This window comes from Meriones unguiculatus, chromosome 19, assembly GCF_030254825.1.
Source record: "Meriones unguiculatus strain TT.TT164.6M chromosome 19, Bangor_MerUng_6.1, whole genome shotgun sequence".
NCBI classification, from domain to species: domain Eukaryota; kingdom Metazoa; phylum Chordata; class Mammalia; order Rodentia; family Muridae; genus Meriones; species Meriones unguiculatus.
This window is the reverse complement of record NC_083366.1, coordinates 20,454,285-20,478,308: the sequence shown is the minus strand read 5'-3', so window position 1 is coordinate 20,478,308 and position 24,024 is coordinate 20,454,285. Positions and strand designations below refer to the sequence as shown.

The following is a 24,024-nucleotide window of genomic DNA, read 5'->3' as shown; positions in this document are numbered from 1 at the left end:
GACATGCTAGAACACAGGCCCATAGGTGTACATGTGCGCACACACAAGTAAGTGAATACATTTTTTTTCAAAGAAGAAATAATCTTCAGACTGACATCTTAAGCCCGCCGAGCCAGCGTAGGCTGGCAATGCCAAGCTGAGGTGAGAAGATCATAGGTGCGACATCAAAATGGGCTGGCCAAGAAAATCCTGTCTCAAAAATTAATTAATTACAACTTAAACTAAATAAAACGATTTTAAGGCATTAGCTCCAGGCTGGGTGGGTGGCATCTGGAGCCCCAGCTCTCAAGGTGAAGGTGACCATCTGTGAGTTTGAGGCCAACATGGACACAGAGCAATACCCCACCTCATGGAAGAACGGCTGAGGGTGTCACTCTGTGGAGGATCACGTCCCTAGTGTGTGCAAGGTCATATCACAGTACAGCTGAGAGGAAGGGCAAGGGAGAGAAGGAGGGAGGGAGGAAGGGAGAGAGGAAGAGGGGAGGGAGGAACAGAGGAAGTAGGGAGGGAGGGGAAAGGAGGAATGGAAGGAGAGGGGGAGGGAGAGAGGGAGAGTGGGAGGCAGAGGGAGGGACGGAGGAAAGAAGGGAGAGTGGAAGGGAGGGACAGAGGAACAGAGGAAGAGGGAATGGAGGGAGAGTGTAGGGAGGGAGAAAGGGAGGAAGGGAGGAAGGGAGAGTGGGACAGAGGGAGGGAGAGTGGGACAGAGGGAGGGAGAGTGGAACAGAGGGAGGAAAGGGGGAGGGAGGAGAGATTGAGATTCTGATTTTTTTTATCTCCATATTACCCAGCATCATTTTTGTGATAAGGGAAGAGCATGTTAAGTGGGCTGGTCCCACTTCCTGCGGCTTATCTCTAAAAGTCTTTCTTGTGGACCCCAAATTATTTGCTCTTTCTGTTTTGTTGATAATAATGCTCCATACAGCCTGAGTAGGGGCCCCACGTGGAAGATGAGTGTGCAGGCTTGCACAGTGAATGGCTCCAGGAGCAGGGCATACTGTGATGGCCAGCATGTGAGCCCCGCACACTGTTTCTTTCTCAGAGTAAAGCCTTTGCAGCAAAAAAAGACACGACAGCCTGGCTTAAAATGACTACAGTCAGACACAAGGTTTCTTCCACATTTCTAGTCTGCTGTTTGATGCAACCAAAAGGCTGGCCTTGAATTAGACCATCCGAGGGTCAAATCCTTCCCATGTGACCATGGGCTGGCTGTACACTAACGTCTCTGCTCTCAGTTATCACACCTGTAATACGGATCAATGGCTATAGGGTAGTTATAAAGCAAGATTCTCTTTTTTCCTTTTTAATTAATTATTTATTCACTTTACATCACAATTGTAGCTCCCCCCCCCCTCCTCCCAGTCCCATCATTTCTCCCTCTTCCCATATTCGTCAGAGAAGGGGAGCCCCTCCAACCCAGGTCAAGTAGGAACAGGACAGAGCACGTCCTCTTCCCCAAACAAGATTATCATATGTAGACATTCAACAAAGTCTAACTAGTGTTTGGTCCATAAATCTTAAGATTTCAGGAATGTGTAAAGTTGCCATGGAGATCTTCAGCCTACTTCCCACCCTGTCAAAGTTAAAGCTACATTGGCTAGCTTAAGGACAAGTTCTATCCCATTTGCAGAGAAACAGATCAAATCACCATGACAGCACTGAGTAGCTATGGTTTGTTGATCTAACTGATGGAACTTCAGTAAAGTAGGCAGAAATAACCATTGTCTCTCATAAAACAATTTTACTCAGGCAAACTGTCTTAATACTCTAGTGCTGTGAAGAGGCACCATGTTTATGGCAACTCTTATAAAAGAAAGCATTTAATTGGGAGCTTGCTTACAGTTTCAAAGGTTTGGTCCATTATTATCATGGCAGGGAGAAAGGCAGCATGCAGGCAGATATGGTACTGGAGAAGTGGGGGTTGGGGATTTAGCTCAGTGGTAGAGCACTGCCTAGCAAGCACAAGGCCCTGAGTTCAGTCCTCAGCTCTGGAAAAAAATAGAAAATAAAACAAACAAAAAAAAACAAACAAACAAGGTAACTGGTGCTGGAGAAGTAGCTGAGAGTTCTATATCTGGATCCACAGGCATCAAGAAGAGAGAGCCATGGGTCTGGCTTGGGCTTTTGAAACCTCAAAGCCTCCCCCCATCCCTCAGTGGCACACTTCCTCCAAAAAGCCACACCTACTCCAACAAGGCCACACCTCCTAATGCTTCTCAAATAGTGCCACTGCTTGGTGACTAAGCATTCAAATATATAAATCTAGGGTGGGGGTGGGGAGCAATCTTATTCAAGCCACCACAAATACTGTATTTATATAGAAGGAAAAACTTACCATAATTGTTTTTTTTTTTTCAAAGAAGCCATTGTTTCACACTTTAACAATGCCCTCTAGTGCTCAGCTTTGACATTAACCAATGAACCAAGTATCTGTTGACCACTGAAATGAACTTTGTAGTTTGAGGGGTGAAAGGAAATAACAGGAGCTAATTGCTAATACATGACTGTAACCCTACATTTTGGAGGCTGAGACAAGATGACCACAAGTTCAAGGACCACAAGTTCAAAGCCTAGGTTAAAAAGTTAGATCCTGTTTTCACAAACAACAATGACACAAGTCATCTTCCTTTTCATCATTTTGTTTTCATTTTCTTTGTATATTTTCTAGTGGAAAATGACCCTCACTTCATCATTTACCTGCCAAAAAGCCAAAAGAATATTTGTTTCAATATTGACTCAGAACCTGGAAAAATCCTTAGCCTGGTGTCTGATCCAGAATCAGGTAACAAAAGCAGATTACATTTGAATTAGCTAATTGCATGATGGCCACACTTCCCTGTGACAACCTGGGATTCCTTTTTTTCCTCACCTCACTAGATATCCCATAGTTTTAAAAGTTTTATAACTAATGAGAAATCGAATTATATATATTAAGCATTTCAAGCAATTATAAATTAAAATATATATTCTGAGAATGAGCTCGCTGATGTTATTTTAATAATTTCATAAAAATGTCAACTGTAAAATGAGATTTTATAAAGAGAATTACTTGTATTATAAAAATTATTTTCTCAACAAGTCAAATTTTATAAATACAAACTGTAGTCCCCATACACTGGGCACAAGAGAGAAAGCATGTTTTCCTTTACAGGGATTTTAGTCAATGGTCAGCTTATTGGTGCCAAAAAGGAAGAGAATGGAAAACTAAGAACCTACTTTGGAAAACTGGGATTTTATTTCCTAAAGGAAGACATGAAAATAGAAATCAGCACAGAGACCATCACCCTGAGCCATGGTTCTTCTACATCTCGATTGTCTTGGTCTGACACAGCTCATCTTGGGAAAGAGAGGCAAGTGTTCCACCTTCATTCTCATCTGGCCTTGGAACATGGCTGCAGAAGTAAGCCCAGACTCAGCGTCAGAGAGCATACGGTCATCATTTTAAATACAAGAAAGCTGAGCTTCAGGGAAGGGGCTCTCACCCACAGTGCCATTCCTGGTACCAGGAACTGCTTTCAAAGCTCACTGTGTCTCACTGACAAGCCTGAGCACATGGCATAGAGTAAGCACTCAATACATGTAAGCAGATCCAGCCATGGAAATCTATAGCTGACTACATCAGAGAGTACGCTCAAAGCAGCATGACTGCATGTTTTGCTAGAGCAACTTCCCAGTTAGGACATGGTCACTGCTTGCTTTGGACATGCAATTTCCCATGGTACTGACATGGTGACAGTCTCACTGGAGAAATGGAGAGTTTGTATCAGGGCTGAGAATGACTTGCTTTTACAAAATGTCTGTTCTGGGGCTGGCAAGATAGCTCAGTGTGTAAAGACACTTGCTGCCAAGACTGATTGTCTGAGTTCAATCTCAGGACCCACATAGTGTGGAGACAGGACAAAGCCTTGCAAGTTGTCCTCTTCTGAACTGCACTAGTGTGCGTGCATACACATGGGCACAGACACACAGGCAAACACACAGAGAGAAATAATTTAACATTTAATGAAATGTTCTGGAATCATCTAGAAACTAGTTCTATGTTAACTTTCACATAGGATACTCATCTCCGTGAAGAAAGAAACATCTGTGACTCTCACCCTGGATAAAGAGCTGTTCTTTTCCGTTCTGCTGCACCGTGTGTGGAAGAAACATCCAGTTAATGTGGACTTCCTGGGAATCTACGCACCCCCCACAGACAAGTTCTCACCCAGGGCACATGGACTGTTAGGTAAAGCATTTCCACCATTGCGTGAGGTGACTGGGATGATTGTGGTTAGAAGCTGGGAAGGTGGCAGGTAAGGCTACGAGAGCAAAGGGCCCAACACGGCAGGCACACTGCGGAATGTAATTGCCAAGGCCATCTGTCCAGTGACACTAATGTTGCAAGTTAAGGCAAGGAAAAAAGCAGGTTAGGATTTAGGCTAGGACTTTTTTCTGTGACTGAAGAGAGGAGACCTGGTTTAGGGGTCTGTGGTGAGTAGACTCAATAATATGCAGGCATTTTAAGAAGGGTTGTCTAAACAATCAGTGAGCAGGTCCTAAGATGCCCTTGTATAAAATGCACTCGTACTGCTTGGAGCATATTCTCAGATGCAAGCATGTGAAATCTCAAACCACCCTGTTCCTCTGCTCTGAGCTACACTCTCCAATGCCTACCTTGCCTGCTGCCATCAGAAGGGCAGCAATTTACTGATGGTCTACAAGACTAGCACCTAGAATCCCCCAATAAGGGGATTCTAGAGGGAAGACCAAAATGTCACTTGAACCCAACAGGCCTTGGATTCCATGTAAATTAATGTCTATGTTTTGTGTCATTAGGACAGTTCATGCATGAGCCAACAATCCATATCTTCAATGAGAGACCAGGAAAAGAGCCGGGAAAACCAGAGGCAAGCATGGAAGTGAAAGGACATAAGCTGAATGTCACCAGGTAGGCCTTGGATGCATAAGAAAAGCCACTTGAAACACTGTCAAATTCAAGTCATTGACAATAGACAATACACATCGACAATACAATATCGGCCAAAGGACACTTCAGATAGCCCAGATGAAATGCAAGCAATGAACACGTGTGTGTATGTATGTGCACACTTCATGAAATGGCAAGATGAATTAATCTAGTGCTCTCATCTGCATGGTAGAGCCCTACAGTCAGAAACTGAATATCTGGAAACACTGACCAAAGGAAAAGATCATAAAATATCCAGTAGGCACAATTCCAGAGAAGGCATGTATATTTTTGTACAAGGGCTTCTTGAAAGTGAATATACTGAGTGTATTTTGGGGTAGTTTTTCTTAGATGTATCACATCCATATGCTTGATTTCAAAGCGGGAATTTAGCATTCTGAGTGTACATTATAAATCTTTGACCTTCAGCCCCCTCCTTCTTGTTTGGCTGTCTACCTCATGACTAATTTGACATCATTTTGAAGCACTTTTGTCTTTTTGATATTTTATAAAGCAGTTAGATTTCCTCATTAGAAATATCAGTACAGAAATGCCATCATCCTCCACATAATTAAAATGCAACTTCAAAGTGATAATTCAATCACAAAATTATGTATGATGTGCGCCATGACAAAAAAGACACACAAGTAGAATGGTGGATTCTAAGTATAGCACCCAAATGGTATTGGCTTACCAGACAGAAAACAATGACTTGTTAGTAGACATTGGTTAGTCATGGAGAAATGGTGAGACCCGCCTAGCAATTGTCTTACATCACAGGCAGTTTCATAACAGATCATCTTTTCTATGACAAACGGCAAACATTGAGCCTTTTCACCTGTGCAAACCCCTGCCACATTTCTGAGGAGTAAATGAAACCAAGTGGACACCACTGCATGCTTTTATGGCTCACTGGTGGCACTGTGCCATATGTATTTTTGAAATATTATCTCCTTCATCCTCCAAGGGGAAGAGTTGAATTTGCTCATAAACTGCTGGCACCACCCTTAAATAAAACATATCCACAAACTGAGGAGATGCCTCTGTCTTCAGGTAGAAGAGTTAGTCCACAGTGCTGAGCTTTTCACTAGTCCTTTACTACTGTTGCCTTGCTGGAAGAAGGCCAACTTACAGGACTGTCTTAACTGAGGATATACTGGTTACTCTGTGTTGAGGCATTGACTCCCGACACTGACACCTCTTTTAACTTCGGTGGGGGGTGTTCAGGGCACGGGTACAAGGTGGGTAGGAAGAAAGGCACAAAGAACAGGGAAACAGCTGTCCTGTTTCCAGCTGTGCCTTCTTACTGTGTCCTTTTCCTTAACCATATACACCATTTTCCTTTCAGAGGCCTACAGAAGGACTATAGGACCGATACGGTATTCGGAACAGATGTCCCCTGCTGGTTCGTGCACAATAGTGGGAAAGGTTTCATCGACGGACATTACAAGGATTACTTCCTGCCTCACCTCTACAGCTTTCTCAAATGGCCTTAAAGGTTTATGTGTTTGGAAATTGTTTGTGTACATTTTCTCTCCTGACACTCTTTGTGATTATTCCTGTTTCAGCAGTTCAAAACAAGCCCAGGTATTAGAGAGGCCTAAAAGGCCTGCTAACCTACCTGAAGGAAATAAACTTTCCAGAGAAATCTCAGGAGTTTGTTTTCAGATGGTGTGTATTAATCAAGATGACACTCTGGACATGGTTGATGAGTGAACCTGCTACTGAGGCCAAGCCCAGGACCTGGGTGTTTACTGTGAAAGCCCATCTACTGTTAAATGTCACCGCAGCACTGAGGATTAGCATTTGCTCTTATGACACAGGAGGGTCATTTCTGAGACTCTGGGTGAACACTGACATAAATAGGGAACATTGCTTCTTCACATGACCAAACTTAGTGTTTCAACATTCCTCAAAAAGTAACTTTATCAGTAACTGTTCATATGTAATAACTCCTGAGACCAAAAACATAGGCTGATTTTTCTTCCCACTTAAATGACCAATCAGCTTTAGATTTCAAACAAGGAAAACAGCTAAATGGGCAGTTGGAAAAGACCAGCTTTCCGCCTAAGCCTGTTTGTTCTTTGGAGGATCCCATGGACAACTGACAACTTGCTATTTAGTTATATACTGTATGAACAATTGAGATTTCAGCTGACTGACATACCTACTATTTGTGAGATATATTGACTATTGTATGTTCTCACGTTCACAAGCTTGGCCCAAGTAGCAATCACACAATTACCATTAAACCCATTAAATGTGCACTTTATCTTAAATGAATGGAAGCCTTCTTTGATTAAAACAAGTCTTAGTTGACATTATAGCTTAGTCAGAAATTTGTTTCAAAGTTTAAAGTGATTGTAAAGCCAAGTGTAACGTCTATTATCCCAGCAATTGGGAGGCAGATGCAGGTGGATCTCTGTGAGTTTGATGCCGGCTTGGTCTACAGAGTGAGTTTCAGGAGAGCCAGGGCTACACAGAGAAACCCTGTCTTGAGAAACCTAACTAACTAACTAAATGATTGTAAACTAAGTAGTTTTCATTAGTATAAAAAAATATAAACGTAAGGGGCTGGAGAGTTGGCTCAGCAGTGAAGACCATTTTCTGCTTTTGCAGAGGAGGGTCCAAGTTCAGTTTCCAGAACCTATTATGTCATTTCACAATCATCTGTAACTCCAGTTCTGGGACCCAATGCAAAGTCCTGTGTACATGTGGTACTCATACAAACACTTACACACAAACACACACAACACAAATAGTAAAAACTGTAAATGGGGACAAGAAAAGCCCTAAATGAAGAGAATGAAGCAGTATCTTGTTATACATACATTCATATATATATATATATATATATATATATTTTAAAATTGTAACCTGATTATGTGGCTCTCAAGCATGAACTTTGTAATATTATGACTCAATGGTAATGGAAAAAAAAAAAAAGTATGTTATTACAACCTATGGGCCACCAATTAGGCACCCGTAGATCTAATTTGTGTTCCGGGATAGTTCTTTCTCCAGTATGGCTCACAGAAACCAAAGGTTGGACACACAAGAAACTGAAGGATTTCTTTTATTTTTACATGTATGTATGTATGTATGTTTGTCTGCATAGACATCTGTATAGCAAGTCATTTATTTTATGTGTGTGGGTGTCTGGCCTGCATGGTTATCTGTATAGCATGTCATGCAGTGCTCATGAAGGCCTGAAGAGGGCACTGGATCTAGAACTGGTGTTACAGAGGTGTGAGCCACCATGTGGGTACTGGGAATAGAACATGAATTTCTGGAAGAACAGTCAGTGCTCTTAACAGCTGAGCCATCTTGACAGACTCTAAAGGATTTTTTTAATAAAACAAAGTGACATCTTTTCCCTGGTCTTATTCTAGCAAAAGAGAAGTGACTCCAATGATTCATTAGAATCAAGGTCAAGCTTGCCTGACTAGATGCTAATGTGCTTTAAGAATTTGCTATTTTTTCCAAATTGTCTTATATGAAACACTTTACAACAATGTTCTTTAATGGTGATAAAAATTTATCAAGGAAGTATTATGAAGAAAAAAAGGAACAAAGAAAAAAAATGACAGTTCTGACACTTAAAAACCATTATATTTTATTACAAATTTACCCAAACACTTATCCAGTAGCATTTAAATAATTTTTTTTAAATACAAAACAAATCCCCTAACACAGTAGAGTTACACAGTGCCTTGGCTGACATCAATTTGATGCTTTACAATTTCAATGTGTTTTTAACAAATTTTCAAAGTCAAGCAAGTTTAGATATGTCTTCGTATTGAATACCTTCAAGTCTGCGTCCTTTCAAAGGTCCGGTTTCAATGACTATGGTGGCCGAAAAGGTCTTCTCATTGATGGATTCTAGGGTGCCTTCATTTCCTCTGTAGCCGCCGTTTAAAACTAGAACTCTTTTCCCTGGTGCTGGAATGACTGTCTCTAAGTGAGTTTGGTCCAGTTTCAGCCTGTCTCCAGAGTCAATCATCTTTACCACAGCTGTGTATCTGTCAATCACTTCCTTAACGACACCCTTTTTCTTGTGATATTTCTCTCCAAGTTTCTTTGTTATAATTTTCACAATGATTCTGGGCTGTAACCAGGAGTCTGTTCGTGCAGCTCTTTTCTTTTCCTCTTCAATCTCCATGATTTCGTCTAGTGCAGACTTCTTCTTCTTTGCAGACTGAGCCGAGCTCTGTGAAGATTCTTTTCGTTTCATTGATGCTGCGCTTCCCAGTGTCTTCAGTGCACTTGGTCCCAGAGAGCTTGACTTAGGCGTTGTAGCTCCTGCTGAGCTACCTGCTCCTTTATTCAGATTAAACGCAACTTTTTCTTCATCATTCTCTCGGCTTAACTCTGTAAAGACAGGTGCCTCCTGCTCCTTCCCCTCCAGACCTCTTCTCACCTGTTCCTCAATGAATTTGGCAGTTTTTTCTTCATCATCAAGATCTTGCTTCTTCTTTTTTTCTAATTCCAGTTGCCGGCGAATAGTTTCTGGGTCTCTGTCTATGTACTGTATGTACCAGCCTTTTGGTGTCTCATCCACTTTACACAATCCTTAAAATCAAACAAAAAAATAAAAATAAAAAAACAACAGCATGACTTTGTATAGAGCCAAAGTAAACTACACACACAATGTATTCCATCTCTGCACATTTTCTCACTCAGTAACTATAACCCAGTATCATCAAACACAGAGCTCTGAACATGGGGAGTTTTCCCTTCCATGCTTACATAGCTACACTGAGGTTACAGCTCAACAAGAGACACGCAAGGAAGCACTTTAGGAATAAGTGTTCAGCTACACCAGAAATCCTTCCTGTCTGATGAATATTAAATGACCTGTTAACTGACATTAAAGTTACATACTAAATAAGCAAGATACTGACACCAAGTTTCACCACTTTTTCTAATTTGTCATCATATAAGGACTAGAAATAAGAAAGAAGCAAACTTGAACAATCACCTCAAGACAGAATATGAAACATTTCCTAAAGAAGAAATATAGAGCTGAGTGGTGGTGTTTCATTCTGTAAACCTAACACTTGAGAGGCTGAAGCAGGAGGATAACCATGAGTTCCAGCCCAACCTGGGATACATATTTTGTTCTAGGGTAACCTGGAGTACAGTGTGAGGTGCTGACTCAACAAATGAAGGAAGGAAAAAAAGGAAGGTAGGAAGGAAGGAAGGATGAATATGGAGAGAAGAAAAAGAAAGAACGGAAAAGACTGCTAAAAACTTTTTCATATATTTTTATTTGGGTGTTGCACACATGTGGGTGTGGTGTACACATGTGTATGTGTGTGGTACTCAAGTGTGTATATGTGTGGTACACGTTTGTGTGTACCATATGTGTGTGTACATATTTACGTGTGGTGTACCTATGTGTATGTGTGTGGTGCACATTTGTATGTGTGTGGTGCACAAACACGTGGAGGACAGAAATTTTCAGAATCTGTCCTCTCCTTATACCATGTGTGTCCTAAGGATCAATCTCAGGTCATCAAATAGCTAATAGCTCTTAGCAAATATTATATAATATAGCCCATAACAAGTTTTTTTACAACAACTAATCTAAGTATCCACATCTTTTAAATCATACTTTATCATAGTTTGGGAGAGGGGAGAAATAAGCTCCCAGCAATAGAATACAAATGTAAAACCTAAAAACTCCTGGGTTAATTACTGTCATTTTGAGAGAGACTCTTAAACAGGCCCAGGAGCAAGACAGCCTGTTGTGGGCAAGCCAGGAGACAAGTGGGGCAGACTTAACAGAACTGGCTGCTGCTACCACCTACGTCTACAGGCAGGGACACAGACGCTTTGCTCCTTGCTGCTGAAGGCTGGCTCAAATTTCACAAAACGAGGGCCATGACGGTGAAAATATGGCAAATTGGAGAGGCAAAATGGACCTGAAGACAGAGCTTGGTCTAAAACTGCATCTAAAATAATAAACACCATGGCAGAGGGTGTTTGGATCCCTTTGGGCGTTGTTTTGCTTGCCAGTCATGGATCTGGTTGGAATGTGTTTAATGGTGATCGCTTTTCTCCATGCCTTCTCCAAGGAAGTTCATGGAGAAGGTGGGGGAAACAAAAAACAAAAACCAAGAGATGGAATACTAAGTTTCAAACTACAGAAAGGGCACTGTTCCTGACAGAAATTAGACTGATAAAGGCTGGAATTCAAAGCTCTCTACCCGAAAGATGCTTGTCTTTCTGGGAAAGGTCTGCCAATTTACTATAGCATCAACTAAGTTCCAAAAAATGATAAACTGGGCTTTGCTTGTTACAGCCTAAACTGGGACAACTGGCCCAAAACTTTTATTTTTCTTGTTTCTTTGCTTGATTTTTGTTTAAAGGCTTTGAGTTACAATAATATTTGAGATAAAATATTTGAACAAAATGGGGACAGCACATGCCTTTAATCCCAACACAAAGGAGAAAAAAACAGGCAGATCTCTGAGTTCCAGATCAACTTAATTTACATAACAAGTTAGGGCTGGAACAACTGCTGTTAGCCACTTACAAGACAGTTTAGGATTCAAAATGACAAACTTTTTCTTATGGTTAAATACTATGTAAGTTCCTTTTTCTTAATAATGGATGTTATGTCAATAATGTTACTGGATTGACATCAGTTTTAGGTTTATGTGTAAGGAGAGAGGATGTCACACTGCTCTAAAAAGGCTAGCCAATCTCCTCAGAAAGTGGTACTTCCATAGGAGAACTGGTACCAAAGGACATTTTGGCTTAAAAAATATGTTTTGTTGGTTAATGTAAGGACCGGAAATTAGGCTGGTAAATGAACATGCAAACTGCATGCCTCCCACATCAAAAAAACTTTAAAATGCTGACTAAATTAAGGAGTCACATGCTCTGGCAGCTGGCTTATCCTTTCGAACTTGAGACATTTTCATGGGGGGGGGGGGCGGTGCTTACAAGTGGCAAGTACACACCAGCCTAGTTAAGTCCTAAAAACTCAAAAGTTAGAATTCAGATGTTGTAAAAACCCAGGTACAAGATGCCTAGGGTAAGCTTAAAGATAAAAGGGAGTTTATACAAAGTTAGGTTATAAAGGTATAACTGCCCATTCCATATATAAAAAGGAATAAGACAAAAATAGTTGCAACATATATAAAAACCCAAGCCTAAACCTCTAAACAGGTACACAATGCCTAGGGTATGCTTAAACTCTAAATGAAAAAGTTTTTATAAAGTTTACAAACATGCCTTTTCTATTGCTCAAGGCAGTGGCTTGTCTCTCTACAGGGAGGCCTTTTCTCAGGAGACAGGTAGTGGTTTGTCCTAATACAACAGGCACCCAAGAGCCCAGAGAGGATACTGATTTCAAAATGATAATGATTTTTTTTTCAATAATATGGGAACTTATATTGCTGATCCCACTACATGGGAATAGCTCTGAAACTGACTGAGACATGGATGTCTATGCATAGCCAATAATTCTTGTTGGCTAATGAATCCCCAAGACATGTATATGCCATCCTTTCATACAGCATAAATAAAAATTTACAAACATCTTTCTTCTGCTCATATAAAGAGCAAAGAGCCATCATTAATTGATCTATGCATCCTGCACATCTCATACATTTATAATTTTAAGACTGTATAATGCTTGTGAGAAATTATATATTTTTAGAACAAAATTACTTATTTTTAGACACCAATGATGCTGGGTCAAACCTAAAAGGACTCATCTTTTCAACATGCTGAGACATGGACACATCTATTCCAACATTCTGCTTGTTCCAGCTTCAGTTACTGTTCCTCATCAAAGCCTGCTCCCAAGAGAACATCAAAGAAAGCTGCTGATCTCACTTGGTCGGCATTTCAGACTGCTCCAAACAGGACTGAAATTTCTCAACATTTCAAGACTGGACCAAAAATGTTAATGCTTGATTAATTAACCATTTGTCCATTTTCCTTTGGGCCCCCAAACTGTACTGCTTTGCCCCAAAAATCAGCTAGAAGAAGCCCATGAGAGTGACACTCCATTTCCTTTAAAGGGGTTGGGTAGGTTTCTTTTTATTATTTTCTGGGGCTATGAATGTTTATTATCATTGGGAGATGGTTATAAGTTATCAATGGTTTCATTTAGAGAGAAAACGAGGTTAAACTTAGGAATTTCTTCTTTTCTTTTTTCTTTTCTGTGTCTTTCTTTCTTAGATAAGGAGAAAAGAGTCTGAAAAGAAAAAAAGGGGAATACAGGAGAAATACCTTATAGAAATAATAAGACAAAAGGTAGACTACTGAATCTACTCAAGACTTTATTTTTTATTCTTAAGTAACTTTATTTTTAACTCATTGGTATATGATTTTATATATTAATACAAAAATAAATATTTTTGATACATTGGTATAGATTTTGATATGTTGATACAAATTTAAGGTTTACTTTCAGTACTTTTAAAACTGCTCTTACAAACTTCAGAATATTAGATAATGCAAGTTAATTGTTAGTTAATCAACTCATGGTCATGTATAACACTAGTCTAATTTATTACAGGAATATACATTCTAAGTTTAACAGATAAATACGATTCTATAATTCTATAGAGAGATAAGTCTTCAAAAACCTCAGAGACCTATAGAATTTTTTTGTTTTAAGGATTCTTTGACAATGAGACATTTCATCTTCTGGCAGCACCCAGCCTACCGCAAAGAAGATTATGAGCATCAAAGAACCTCCATATGAAGATGGCTTCAAATGGGGCAAACCAGCCTCCAGGGAAAGGGGTGGGGGGGAAAAAGGCCCTTGTTTCATGACAGATTTCTGCCAAAAATGGGCAAACTCAAATGCAGACCATGTTGACTGCCAAACTCTGCCAAGACAGGGTAAGCAAGTCCTAAATAGTTCCTGCTTCACATGTATGTCTGTCAAATATACTGAGCCAGAAGGCTGTAGATGATACTCTAACATTATAGAGAGTTTGGGGTGGTTGTTCAGGCAACAAACTGTCTCTATCAATTTTCTGTTTTTTTGGAAGCTGCTAACATGCACTTTCTATTTACTCAAGTAATTAATTTTATTCCTTCTCAAGTCTGATGGAGTTAAAGACCAGATAGTCATAGTATTACAATTGGCTTAGTTGCTTAGGAATTAAAAAGATGTTTTAGGTCTAGACAGATGTTTTTAGGTTAATAAATACAAACTATAACAAACAACCTAGGTACAAAACCTTGGACATACATAGATATTTTCTTCAAGATTGTCAAATACATTTACACTAGACATTATATATGTAAGCCTTAGCTATTGTTTTTTTATAATTGTTTCATAATTATTCTTACTCCTTTTTCATAAGTATTCTTACTCCTTCATAGACAGAAAAGGGGAATGGTTGGAGGTTGGTCTAACTCAAGATCTGGTTACTGCCCACTGGATACACCCATCCTTGTTTTTGTAAACCTGCCTAAAATATTATACCGGATTGGTTCATTAAATGGCTTATACCTGCACAGGGAAGAATGGGGTAGGCATAGCTAAGGTTCCCAGGCTTTGGAGGACAAGAGGAAGCCGTGAGGAATCATGGGGAGAGAAAAGACTGATGGCAAGGGAGAAAGGAGAATGCCAGGATGGGTTAGCCTGGAGAGAGTATCACGTGGGCTGAGGAAAGGCTCAAACACCAGTGTCAAAAGGCCCAGATGAAGAATAAAAGCAAGTGTTTATAAGGATCATGGATGGAAGACAGGATGGTTAAGGAGATGGCATTGGATGGGAGCTGGGAGATGGATGGTGAGGTGATTCAGACAGTGTAGGTTGGAATATCTGCCCGGCCCAAGGTAAATAAGGCAATTATAAATCTAACAGGTGTCTGTGCCTTATTATTTGTGGCAGCAGGTTAGATAATACTGCTGTGATAATCATAGGACTACTAATAATAAACATTTTATAGCCCAACAGCCGTTTTTTAAATTACTACAACAGTGTAATTGTATGTGTGTGGAATCTGTCCTCTCCTTACACCATGTGTGTCCTAAGGATCAATCTCAGGTCATCAAATGGCTAACAACTCTTAAACTAAAGGCAAATATTATGGTTTGGATGTGAACTGTCTCCCAGAGCTTATGTGGTAAGAGCCTGGTCTCCATCCGTTGGATCTGGAGACTCCGAGTTCACAGTGAACCAATCCATTCATGAACTCTTGATCTTGGAGCACTGCTGGGAGGCGGTGGAGACTAACACGCAGGTGCTGGCAGTAGGAGCAGGTCACCCACCGCAGGGCTCTGGAAGGTACATCTTACCCCAGGCCCCCGACTGCTTCTTGGCCTCATCGTGGCTTTGCTACATCATGTGCTTCATGGTATCATGCTCTCCCTCACTCCAGCACAGAAATACAGGAGCCAAGTAATTGTGAGCTGACTTCTCAGGAACTGTGCTTCACAATAAATCTTCCTACGTATTTCGCCAGTGTGATGAAATGCCTAATACAGAATGCTGCATACGTTGTCAAAAGAAGTCCTCGCCACACTAGCTACTGTGGCTCCCAAACCTGTCAGCCCAACACCCAGGAAACAGAAGTAGGAGTGTCCTAAGTTCCCATGCAGCTGGGCTCGGGGAGACCTAGCTTCAAAAATAAGCAAAAGTGAAGAGACAGCATGTCGTAAACTTAACTGTGGAATGGTATGCGTCCTGCCTGCTTTTCTAATTGCCCTACAGATCGTCTTTTCCATAAAAATCAGGCAAAAACTAAAAATGGCTTCTCTCCTAGAAACAAAGCCTTGGAACATTAGTTCCCCTGTTCTCTCTTACCCTCTCTGCCCAGCCATTTGGTGAAGTCGGTGAGCGTCTCCCACTGAGTGGCATTCATATGGATGTGTTCTCGGTGGCTGATGTACTCATTATAGACAATGTTGTTGTGGACTCTCTTAGTGCCTAAAAACAAAACAAGACACTGTTGAGCCTGAAAATAATCCACACAATAATCAAAGTGTTATTTCCATAATACTTAAGATGGCTACCTACCAAAGCGTCTCCTCAGAAGTTCCAGAAAGTCATTTCGGAATTCCCTAGTGAAGAAAGAAAAAAAAAAAAAAAAATTAAGTTACTTGTTATAAATATAAAGCACCATCTTTCTGAAGTTTAAACAATCATAAACTTTGGTGACTAATGTCACATCCACCACCTATACTACCATGCACCATAAACTGTTAAAGGGAACAGAAAAAGAACTGCAAAGATGAGCTTTCAAAGTGAAGTTCTAAGTCGGCCTGGAGTTGACACGTTAAGCAGCCATGGTGGAAGCTAGCACGTGTCTTTAGAAAGCATCCATCACAAGGTCTTTGTGCTAATGACTACAGCGTAGTAATACCATCCTGTCCAGGTGAGCAAGACACATCTCAACCTTCAAGCAGTTCCAAGAAAGTCCACTGACAAAGGCATGTAAGAAAACATCATAAGGGCTGGAGAAATGGCTGAGAGGTTAAGAACACTTGCTGTTCTTTACAAGGTCCTGAGTTCAATCCCAGCAACCACACGGTAGCTCATAATCATCTATATTGAGATCTGGGGGTCTCCTGTGGTACTCATGTACACATGCAGGCAGAATACTGTATAGATAATAAATAAATAAATCTTAAAGAAAGAAAACATCATAAACAGATTGGCGGAATCCCCAGAGGCAATTTTAATATGGACAGTGAAATATAATTTAAAGGTTAAAAAGGAAGGCCATTTCCAGTAACCATAACCTAATCCTAGTTAACAGAGCCATGAACACAGGGTGTTTGGGAAATGTCACTTAACCTACACTATCATTAGGAAATGGCATAAAAACTTAAAATCTCTGGCCCCATCCAAGACCTCTTGCACGAGAACCACTGTTTTAAACTCTAGTTAATCCTGCACACACAATTGTTGCAGAACATCACTGAGGAATCAGAAAAGTGATTCAAGTGAGAAACGGAAAGGAACTGAGTTTAAAGGGCATCACATAGAATAGATGAGAGGGATTCCAAGTGGATTGGAGCTGACAAGGAGGCTTGGTGGAGAACATACTGAGTTCATCTTCTGAAATACTAATTCTAAGGCTGGAGAGATTGCTCAGTGGTTTAGAGTACTTGTTGCCTTTGCAGAGGACCCAGGTTCGATTCCCAGCTCACAACCATCCTAATTCCAGTTACAGGGGATCCACTGCCCTATTCTGGCCTCCGTGGCTACCAGTCACGAGCATAGTACACATACATACAAGGAGGCAAAACATTTATATACATAAAATTAAATTTTTATTCATTGATTTTTATTTTTTTGAATTTTTGAGACAGGGTTTCTTTGTGTAGCCCAGGAAGTCCTGGAATCACTTTGTAGACCAGGCTGGCCTTGAACTCACAGTGAGCCACCTACCTCTGCCTCCCTGAGTGCTGGGATTAAAGGCATGCACCACCACACCTGGCAAAATTAAATTTTTAAAAATAAAAACAAAGAAATGCTGACTCTGAACGAGCTTCCAAAAAAGCAGAATTGTCAAGGAAAAAAAATCTGTAACTCAGGACAATTGATAGAAAAGAACATCAAGATTTAGGAGACCATAAAGGTAACTGTTAGAAGAATGTGACCTAAGGTGACACATGTGACTTAAGGTGGTTGTGGGATGTCATAAAAAGATCAGAGAATCAGCCTGAAGAATTCTCCAGTATTTGAGGAGCTAAGACAAGGGTGTAGGAAGGCCAAAAAAGAACACATGGAGAAAAGTGTGTCAGTGAAGAGTTACAAGCACTAGCCACTGAGGAAAGGCAGTGGTGGGCATAGGAGGAAGAAAGGGGGCAAATGCAGGAAGTGCCTAGCGCTTGCCACAATGTTCCTTCCCAGTGTGTGGCCTGAGAATCCAAGGGTATTGAAGATGGTTTTGGATAGTTCACAGATAAAATTACTTTCACCCTTGTCATCAAGGTTTTTTTGCATTGATGGATTAAAAGCAATGGAAGAAAAATGGGCTTCATGGAAGACACCTGTCATACCAGCACAAAGGACTCTCAGATAACAGGACTGATCTGAATCTGAGACCAGCCTGTACTGCATGATGAGTACCAGGTCAGCCAGGACCACATAAGAGGAGCCCATTTCAAACACAGACAGACAGACAGACAGACAGACAGGCAGGCAGGCAGGCAGACAGGCAGATAGATAGATAGATAGATAGATAGATAGATAGATAGATAGATAGATAAGTACTTTGAAGATGGAAGATAAGCCTGCCAGCAGCTTAGCATCCAAAGTCAGGTCACAGGTGCTGAGTGATCTCAAGCCACCCAACAACTGGTGCCCTCTGCAACACCATGCCAATCACTGGAAAACTAAGACTAGCCTTATCTAGACCGTCCCATGGAGCAGCGGTAAAACTTGGGGGTGTCTTAAGTCATGGCCTTCAGTATCATCTTGTTAATATTCTGTGACAGAATGTGAATTACAGAGGAACTACTGCCACTGTGCCCCACAGCTGCTGTGAAACTGAGCTATGAAATGAGTTATTTTCTTATGGGACATAAAAGCCCAAAAGACACACAAACTCTCGTTATTCTTAACTGGGCATTTGGCAGACATGTTCTCAAAATTATAAGAACAGGCAGTGTGCTGCCAATGAGAAGATTGGAGCTTCTAAGTCGTGATTGGAATTTTGGCAAGTAGGACCTAAGCACAACGAACCTCTCAACCCAAGAGCTGTTCCGACAGCATCTGTGCTGTTCTTTATGAGTACGGGCAGGTGTCACTATTTGAAAGGAAGGTGTTTGTAACTCAGTCAATTGATAGTTGTCAAAAGACTAACATGCAATAAAAGACCATGCATGTGTTCAAAATCCATTTAAAAGGTGGCCCAGGGGATTTGAATTCAACAGAATATGTTTATTGTCCTGGCTTCAGAGTCTGTATTATAACAAGCACATATTATCTCAATGCAGCATCAGAGAGCAAATACAACTTCTTTGGAAAGATCATTAGACTGCTTTCCCTTTCTAAAACACCATCTATGCTGAGGCTGAATTACATGAATATTCCTCAAACAAAACAATATTTTATAATAGAATAAGTGTGGAAGGTTGGAATCCAGCTGCTTTTTAAATGAGATACTGAAGAGATTTGCAAAAATGTAAAATATACGGGTTTGTATTTGGAAAATATAGTATGTTGCTGCTTTAGTTTGGTTTTTCTATTAAAAGTCTCAGCCAGGTGTGGTGAAACACATCTGTAATTCCAGCATTTGTGAGGCAAGAGGACCGTGAGTTCAAGACTATCCTTGGCTACATAGCAACATCCTGTCTTAAATTAAGGAAAAAAAAGAACCGTGTATGCACATGGAGGTACACCATGTATTCTGTGTACATGTGGAGCCCAGAGGTCAACTGTAGGTGTCTTTCTTGATTGCTCTCCACCTTATTTATTGAGGCAGGGTCTATTGCTGAACCTAGAGCTCACCAATTGATATTTTTAAATGGACTAATACATAATACTTGTAAATTTTTTTCAGATTTAATTTTGACACTTATAAGTTGAAACATATACCCCATAAAAACAAAAGCCTTTGGAACACACACACACACACATCAAGGTCCTCAAAAAAGATCTAGAAGTTTGAAAAAAAAAAAAAACCAAAAAACTCTAGTATTGCTAATAATTAACAGAAAATCTTTATTAGTACCAGACATGCTTCTAAGCCCTTTAAAAATATTAGCTCACTCAATTTTTTTCCAGTCCTATACAGAAGCCCAAGAGTTGGGTGAGGTTGCCACTTCAGTGCCATTGTACCCAAGAAAAACTCAGGAAGCTCATCCCAAAGTGCCCTCCAAACCCCCTACGAGGGAAAAGATTCCAGGCCAGGCAGTGCTGAAGAGAAAGGAAGGAAAGTCAGTTCTGAGATACACTTTAGCAACAATGTCATACTATGATTAATTTCAAAAGAAGATGAAGACTGAGCACAATGAGACTATAGCCATCCCAACAGTAAGCAACAATGCATCTACAATACATACATTAAATATTAAGCACTTCTATTCTATGGCCAACTGAATAATGTTGAAGAGGTAAGAATGTCTTTGAGTTACTTACTCTGAAAAATAATCCATAAACTGCTGAGGATTTTCTGAAGCCAGCAACAGTTGTCTTTGATGAGATTCAGACATACAGTGACACTTAAAGCCATTCTACAAAAAAAAAAAAAAAAAAAAAAAAAAAAAAAAATTAGAGAAGGTAGTTAAATTCCTATCTACAGTATCACCACACTCCCAACATAGTAGTTAAGTAAGCCCTACAAATGGGTTTTTCAATGATGAATTCTTTTTTTAATTTTTAAATTATGTACCGGTGTTTTGCATGCATGTATGCCTGTGTACCACCATGGCCAGTGCTGGGGAGGCCAGATGACAGTGTTGGATCCCCTGGAACTGGAGTTACAGACAGCAGTAGTGCTGGGACTAGAACCTGGGTGCTCTGGAAGAGTAGCCAGTGCTCTTAGCCAATGAGTTATTTTTCCAGTCCTGATAAATTATTTTTACAAAACAAAATTACTTGCTATATCCACCCTCTAGTGTGTGTGTGTGTAGATCAGAGGTGGATAGCACTTGTTCTCCTATCACTGTCCAGCTACTTCTTTTGATATGGGGTCTTTCATTGAACCTGGAGCTCACGAGTTAAATATTAGCTGGCAAGCAAGCTTAGGGATCCTCCTGCCTCAGTCTCCCTTCATCAGTTTTACACAGGTGCTGGTGGTCCCAGTGCAAATCCTCACACTTGTGTAGGAAACACTGTACTGAGACCTCTCTGCAGCCCCATTTTTAATTTTGCTTCCCATAGAGTTGAGTCTTGCAACCTTGCCAATTACAGAACAATCAAGGTCAAGAGACTGAAGGTGGTGCTGTAAAACTGACATTGATAATGCTGCCAGTGACTTCTCGATAGGGATTTAACCAAGTCTTACTGAGCACCTGCTTCTTAGAGTGCTATGCAAGAGCCTGGAGGGATGAAGCAGGCAGACGGGGTCATATTTGAGTTTCCACTACAGACACTCTTCTCGCTTGTTTTCTTCTGCTTCAGCTTCTTATCCAAAATACGCGAATGCCTATTACTACCTGCTACTTAAACTTTGTTAAATATATTACAGCTGTCCTTTCAAAAAATTGCTTAAAAAAAAAAAAGGCAAGTTGGGGCTAGAGATAGTTTCGTGGTTAAGAAAACAAGCTGCTCTTGGGAAGGACCTAAGTTAGTTCCCACTACCTACATCAAGGTGCTTTACAATCATCTGTAACTCCAAGCCCAGGGGATTCCAGCACCTCTTCTGACACTCTGACACACACACACCACATTCTTCTGGCCTCCGTGGGCATGCATACGTGCACACATGGACACATAGGCATACATATTAAAAATAACCAGCCTTCCCCGGCTCATCTTTTTCTTCTTGGCACTGACTCACTGAGGGGCTAATGCCTCTTGTGCTGTTGCATCCCCAGTATGTTGAATTACTTCTTTCTGCCTTGTTTCTCTAATTCTTGTAATTCTGTCAGTTTGTGCAGGTTCAGGTTAAACATTTCGGGAAGGAACACTTTTTGGTGGCCTCATAAGGAAGTCCTCTATAAGGAAGTCCTCAGAATCTCACAGTATGTGCCAAGATGCATGAATAAACATGACCGCCTGTCTGGAAAGTAATTATTATAAAGGACTGTATCCTATAAAAAATATACTTGAAATCATAAAGTAATGGGACAGACATGGAGTCATATCCCTTTAACCTCAGCACCTGGTAGACACAGACAGGTGGATCTCTGTGAGTGCAGGGCTAGCCAAGGCTACATAGTGAAACCTATCCTCAATCAATCAATATAATTTTTAAAAGGGCTCTTTCTCTCTTTTGAGCACAAGAACTAACACACTAAATCATGAACTTAGGTCTTAAGTCATGCCTGTTTGTTTACCTTACCAACAACTAGTCCTTTGAGACAGGATTTCACTGCAGCTTATGATCTTTCCTCCTCTGCCTGTGGAGTGCTAGGATTACAGGTGTGTGCTACCACACTTGGCCTCTTGGTTAGCCTCAGATGTTATTTTAAGTTCTCATAAGAAGAGGAAAAATTACAAGTTCTGTTAATTGCATCTTTGTAAGGCTTGTTTGATTCTGGCCATCTGCCCTCTGGTACATTCACTGCCTTCCTTGCTTCAAAGGTGGTCAAGGGGAAGAGGATGTTGATTCTTTCATGTTCCTTTTTCTGTTCCTATCTCGAGTTATGGGAAAGATGAGGAGGAAGGGCATGATAATCCCTTCTACCCCTCTCAACCTATTCCTTTGCGTTTCTAGAATTTAATAACATTTTGACTTATGTTTTAATTTATGGAAAGCAATACTGGTCTTTGATACCAAATTTCTTTTTAAGTAAAACTGAAATAACCATTTCTTTCAGGTAGTGCACAAATTAGGCAACAACTATAGGTGGTCCATGGATAACTAAAAGGTTAACAAATGACTTTAAGAGCCGAGCTGTGGTACACACACCTTTAATACCTGCACTTGGGAGGAGAAGCAGGAAGATCTCTGTGAGTTTGAGGCAAGCCTTGTCTACAGAGTGAGTTCCAAGACAGCCAGGGATACACAGAGAAACCCTGTCTCAAAACAAACAACAGTAAAAAGACAAAGTTTTGAGATCTAGTCAGCCGCAGTGGGATTGAACAGTCTGGCATGAGTTATTAAGAAGGTAGCATATAGCCAGTAGATAATTGTGCTTGCTGCAAACTGTGACAACCTAATCTCAATCCCCAGGACCCTCATTCTGGAAGAAAATAACCAACTACAAGTTGCTCTTTGATCAGCATCATGAGTGAGATTTGTATACCCTCTACTGACATCAGTACACATTTGGTGCTTACATGCATGCATGTATAAACACACACACCAAAATAAGATAACAGACACTAGGGCAGGGCATAAGAAAGAAGCTCAGTGGTTGAGCATTTGTCAAGCATGTTCAAGACCCTGGATTGAATTTGTAGCATTGCTTAATGAACAAGGTCCCCAGTCCCCATCATCAACAACACCATCACCATCTTGAGACTACTGAGAAAATATGAATATGAAATGCGATGGTGTATGTCTTTGATACCAGCACTTGGAAGGCAGAGGTAGGTTGATCTCGTTTGAGACCAGACGGGTCTATCTACATGGTGAATTCCAGCCATGCTGCATACTGAGACGCTTGTCTCCAATACAAAATAAAAATAAAGAAGTTTGTATCAGATGATGTAAAGTAATTTTTATTAGGTTTGTTATATTGGTGGCGTTTTTGACATATATTGAAATGGTACATACTTACGTTGATCACATATTTAAGTTTTCAGGGATAAAGAATACTGATATTATACAGTTTACTATAAAATATTTCAGACAAAGGATAATTATGGAAACACACTTAGTTGACTTTCAGGTGCTTATGGGCTGCAAGCCTGTACCTCCTGAAATCCGTATATTGAAACTCTAACTCTAGGATGGCAGTAGCAAGTGGGGATTTGGGGAAGGCAAATACGTTTAAGTCATGGGGTGACCCTTGTCTCAAAAAGAAACTCAGCGACAACTTTACAGGTAGATACAATTATTACCTTCATTTTACCAATAAGAGGAAACTATTTGCCCATATCACTATTAAGCGGCGCGACTTGAGTTCCTAATTTTGACCGACTCCTGTTAAGTCCATACACCCTGACAATTTAAGTGACAGTGCTTGTCTGGGGCCATTTCTTGTGGAGGTGAAGGGCGGCGCGAAGGGCAATGAAGAAAGAGACCTCTGGTACCAGGCTGGGAAGACTGAGCAGAAAAGCGCTCGCAGGCGAGTCGCCGAGCCAGGGAGGGGCACCTGGGTCGCCTCGGGACTCTCGGGGTCGCGACCACCCGAGCCACTTACCTCGTCGCGACATTGCTTTTGGCACATCTGGCAGTACCAGCGAAGCTTCTGGAGCCCTTTGGACTTAATTCTATTCGCGATGGCCTTGGGGCTCAGAAAATCCGACTTGCCCATGGTGATCCAGAGCGCTACAACTCCAAAGCAGCCGGAAGCGGAACTGGATCGAC

General features: G+C 40.7%; 2 protein-coding genes across 3 annotated transcripts in view; one reads left to right on the top strand and one right to left on the bottom strand.

Moving 5' to 3' along the window:
- Itih2 (inter-alpha-trypsin inhibitor heavy chain 2) overlaps positions 1-6,601 on the top strand; it is a 36,828-nt gene extending 30,227 nt beyond the window's left edge. Inside the window, exons 17-21 of the mRNA XM_021631842.2 lie at positions 2,669-2,782; positions 3,152-3,350; positions 4,056-4,228; positions 4,819-4,930; positions 6,297-6,601. Coding sequence (XP_021487517.1) covers positions 2,669-2,782; positions 3,152-3,350; positions 4,056-4,228; positions 4,819-4,930; positions 6,297-6,444 — 746 coding nt within the window. The 3' untranslated portion in view covers positions 6,445-6,601. The remainder of the gene's footprint in view (positions 1-2,668; positions 2,783-3,151; positions 3,351-4,055; positions 4,229-4,818; positions 4,931-6,296) is intronic.
- A 1,937-nt stretch (positions 6,602-8,538) lies between these two features.
- Kin (Kin17 DNA and RNA binding protein) lies at positions 8,539-24,021 on the bottom strand. Of its 2 annotated transcripts, XM_021631831.2 has the most exons (5): positions 23,858-24,021; positions 20,022-20,116; positions 15,948-15,991; positions 15,735-15,857; positions 8,539-9,520 (listed from the first exon to the last, which is right to left on the bottom strand). In XM_021631831.2, the coding sequence occupies exons 1-5, from the start codon at positions 23,969-23,971 to the stop codon at positions 8,721-8,723; spliced, it is 1,176 nt and encodes a 391-aa protein (XP_021487506.1). In that variant the 5' UTR covers positions 23,972-24,021; the 3' UTR covers positions 8,539-8,720. The 2 variants fall into 2 exon arrangements, with proteins under 2 accessions (XP_021487506.1, XP_060228412.1); XM_060372429.1 differs by lacking the exons at positions 15,948-15,991; positions 23,858-24,021 and having other exon boundaries at positions 20,022-20,115.
- Between the last annotated feature and the right edge of the window lie 3 nt (positions 24,022-24,024).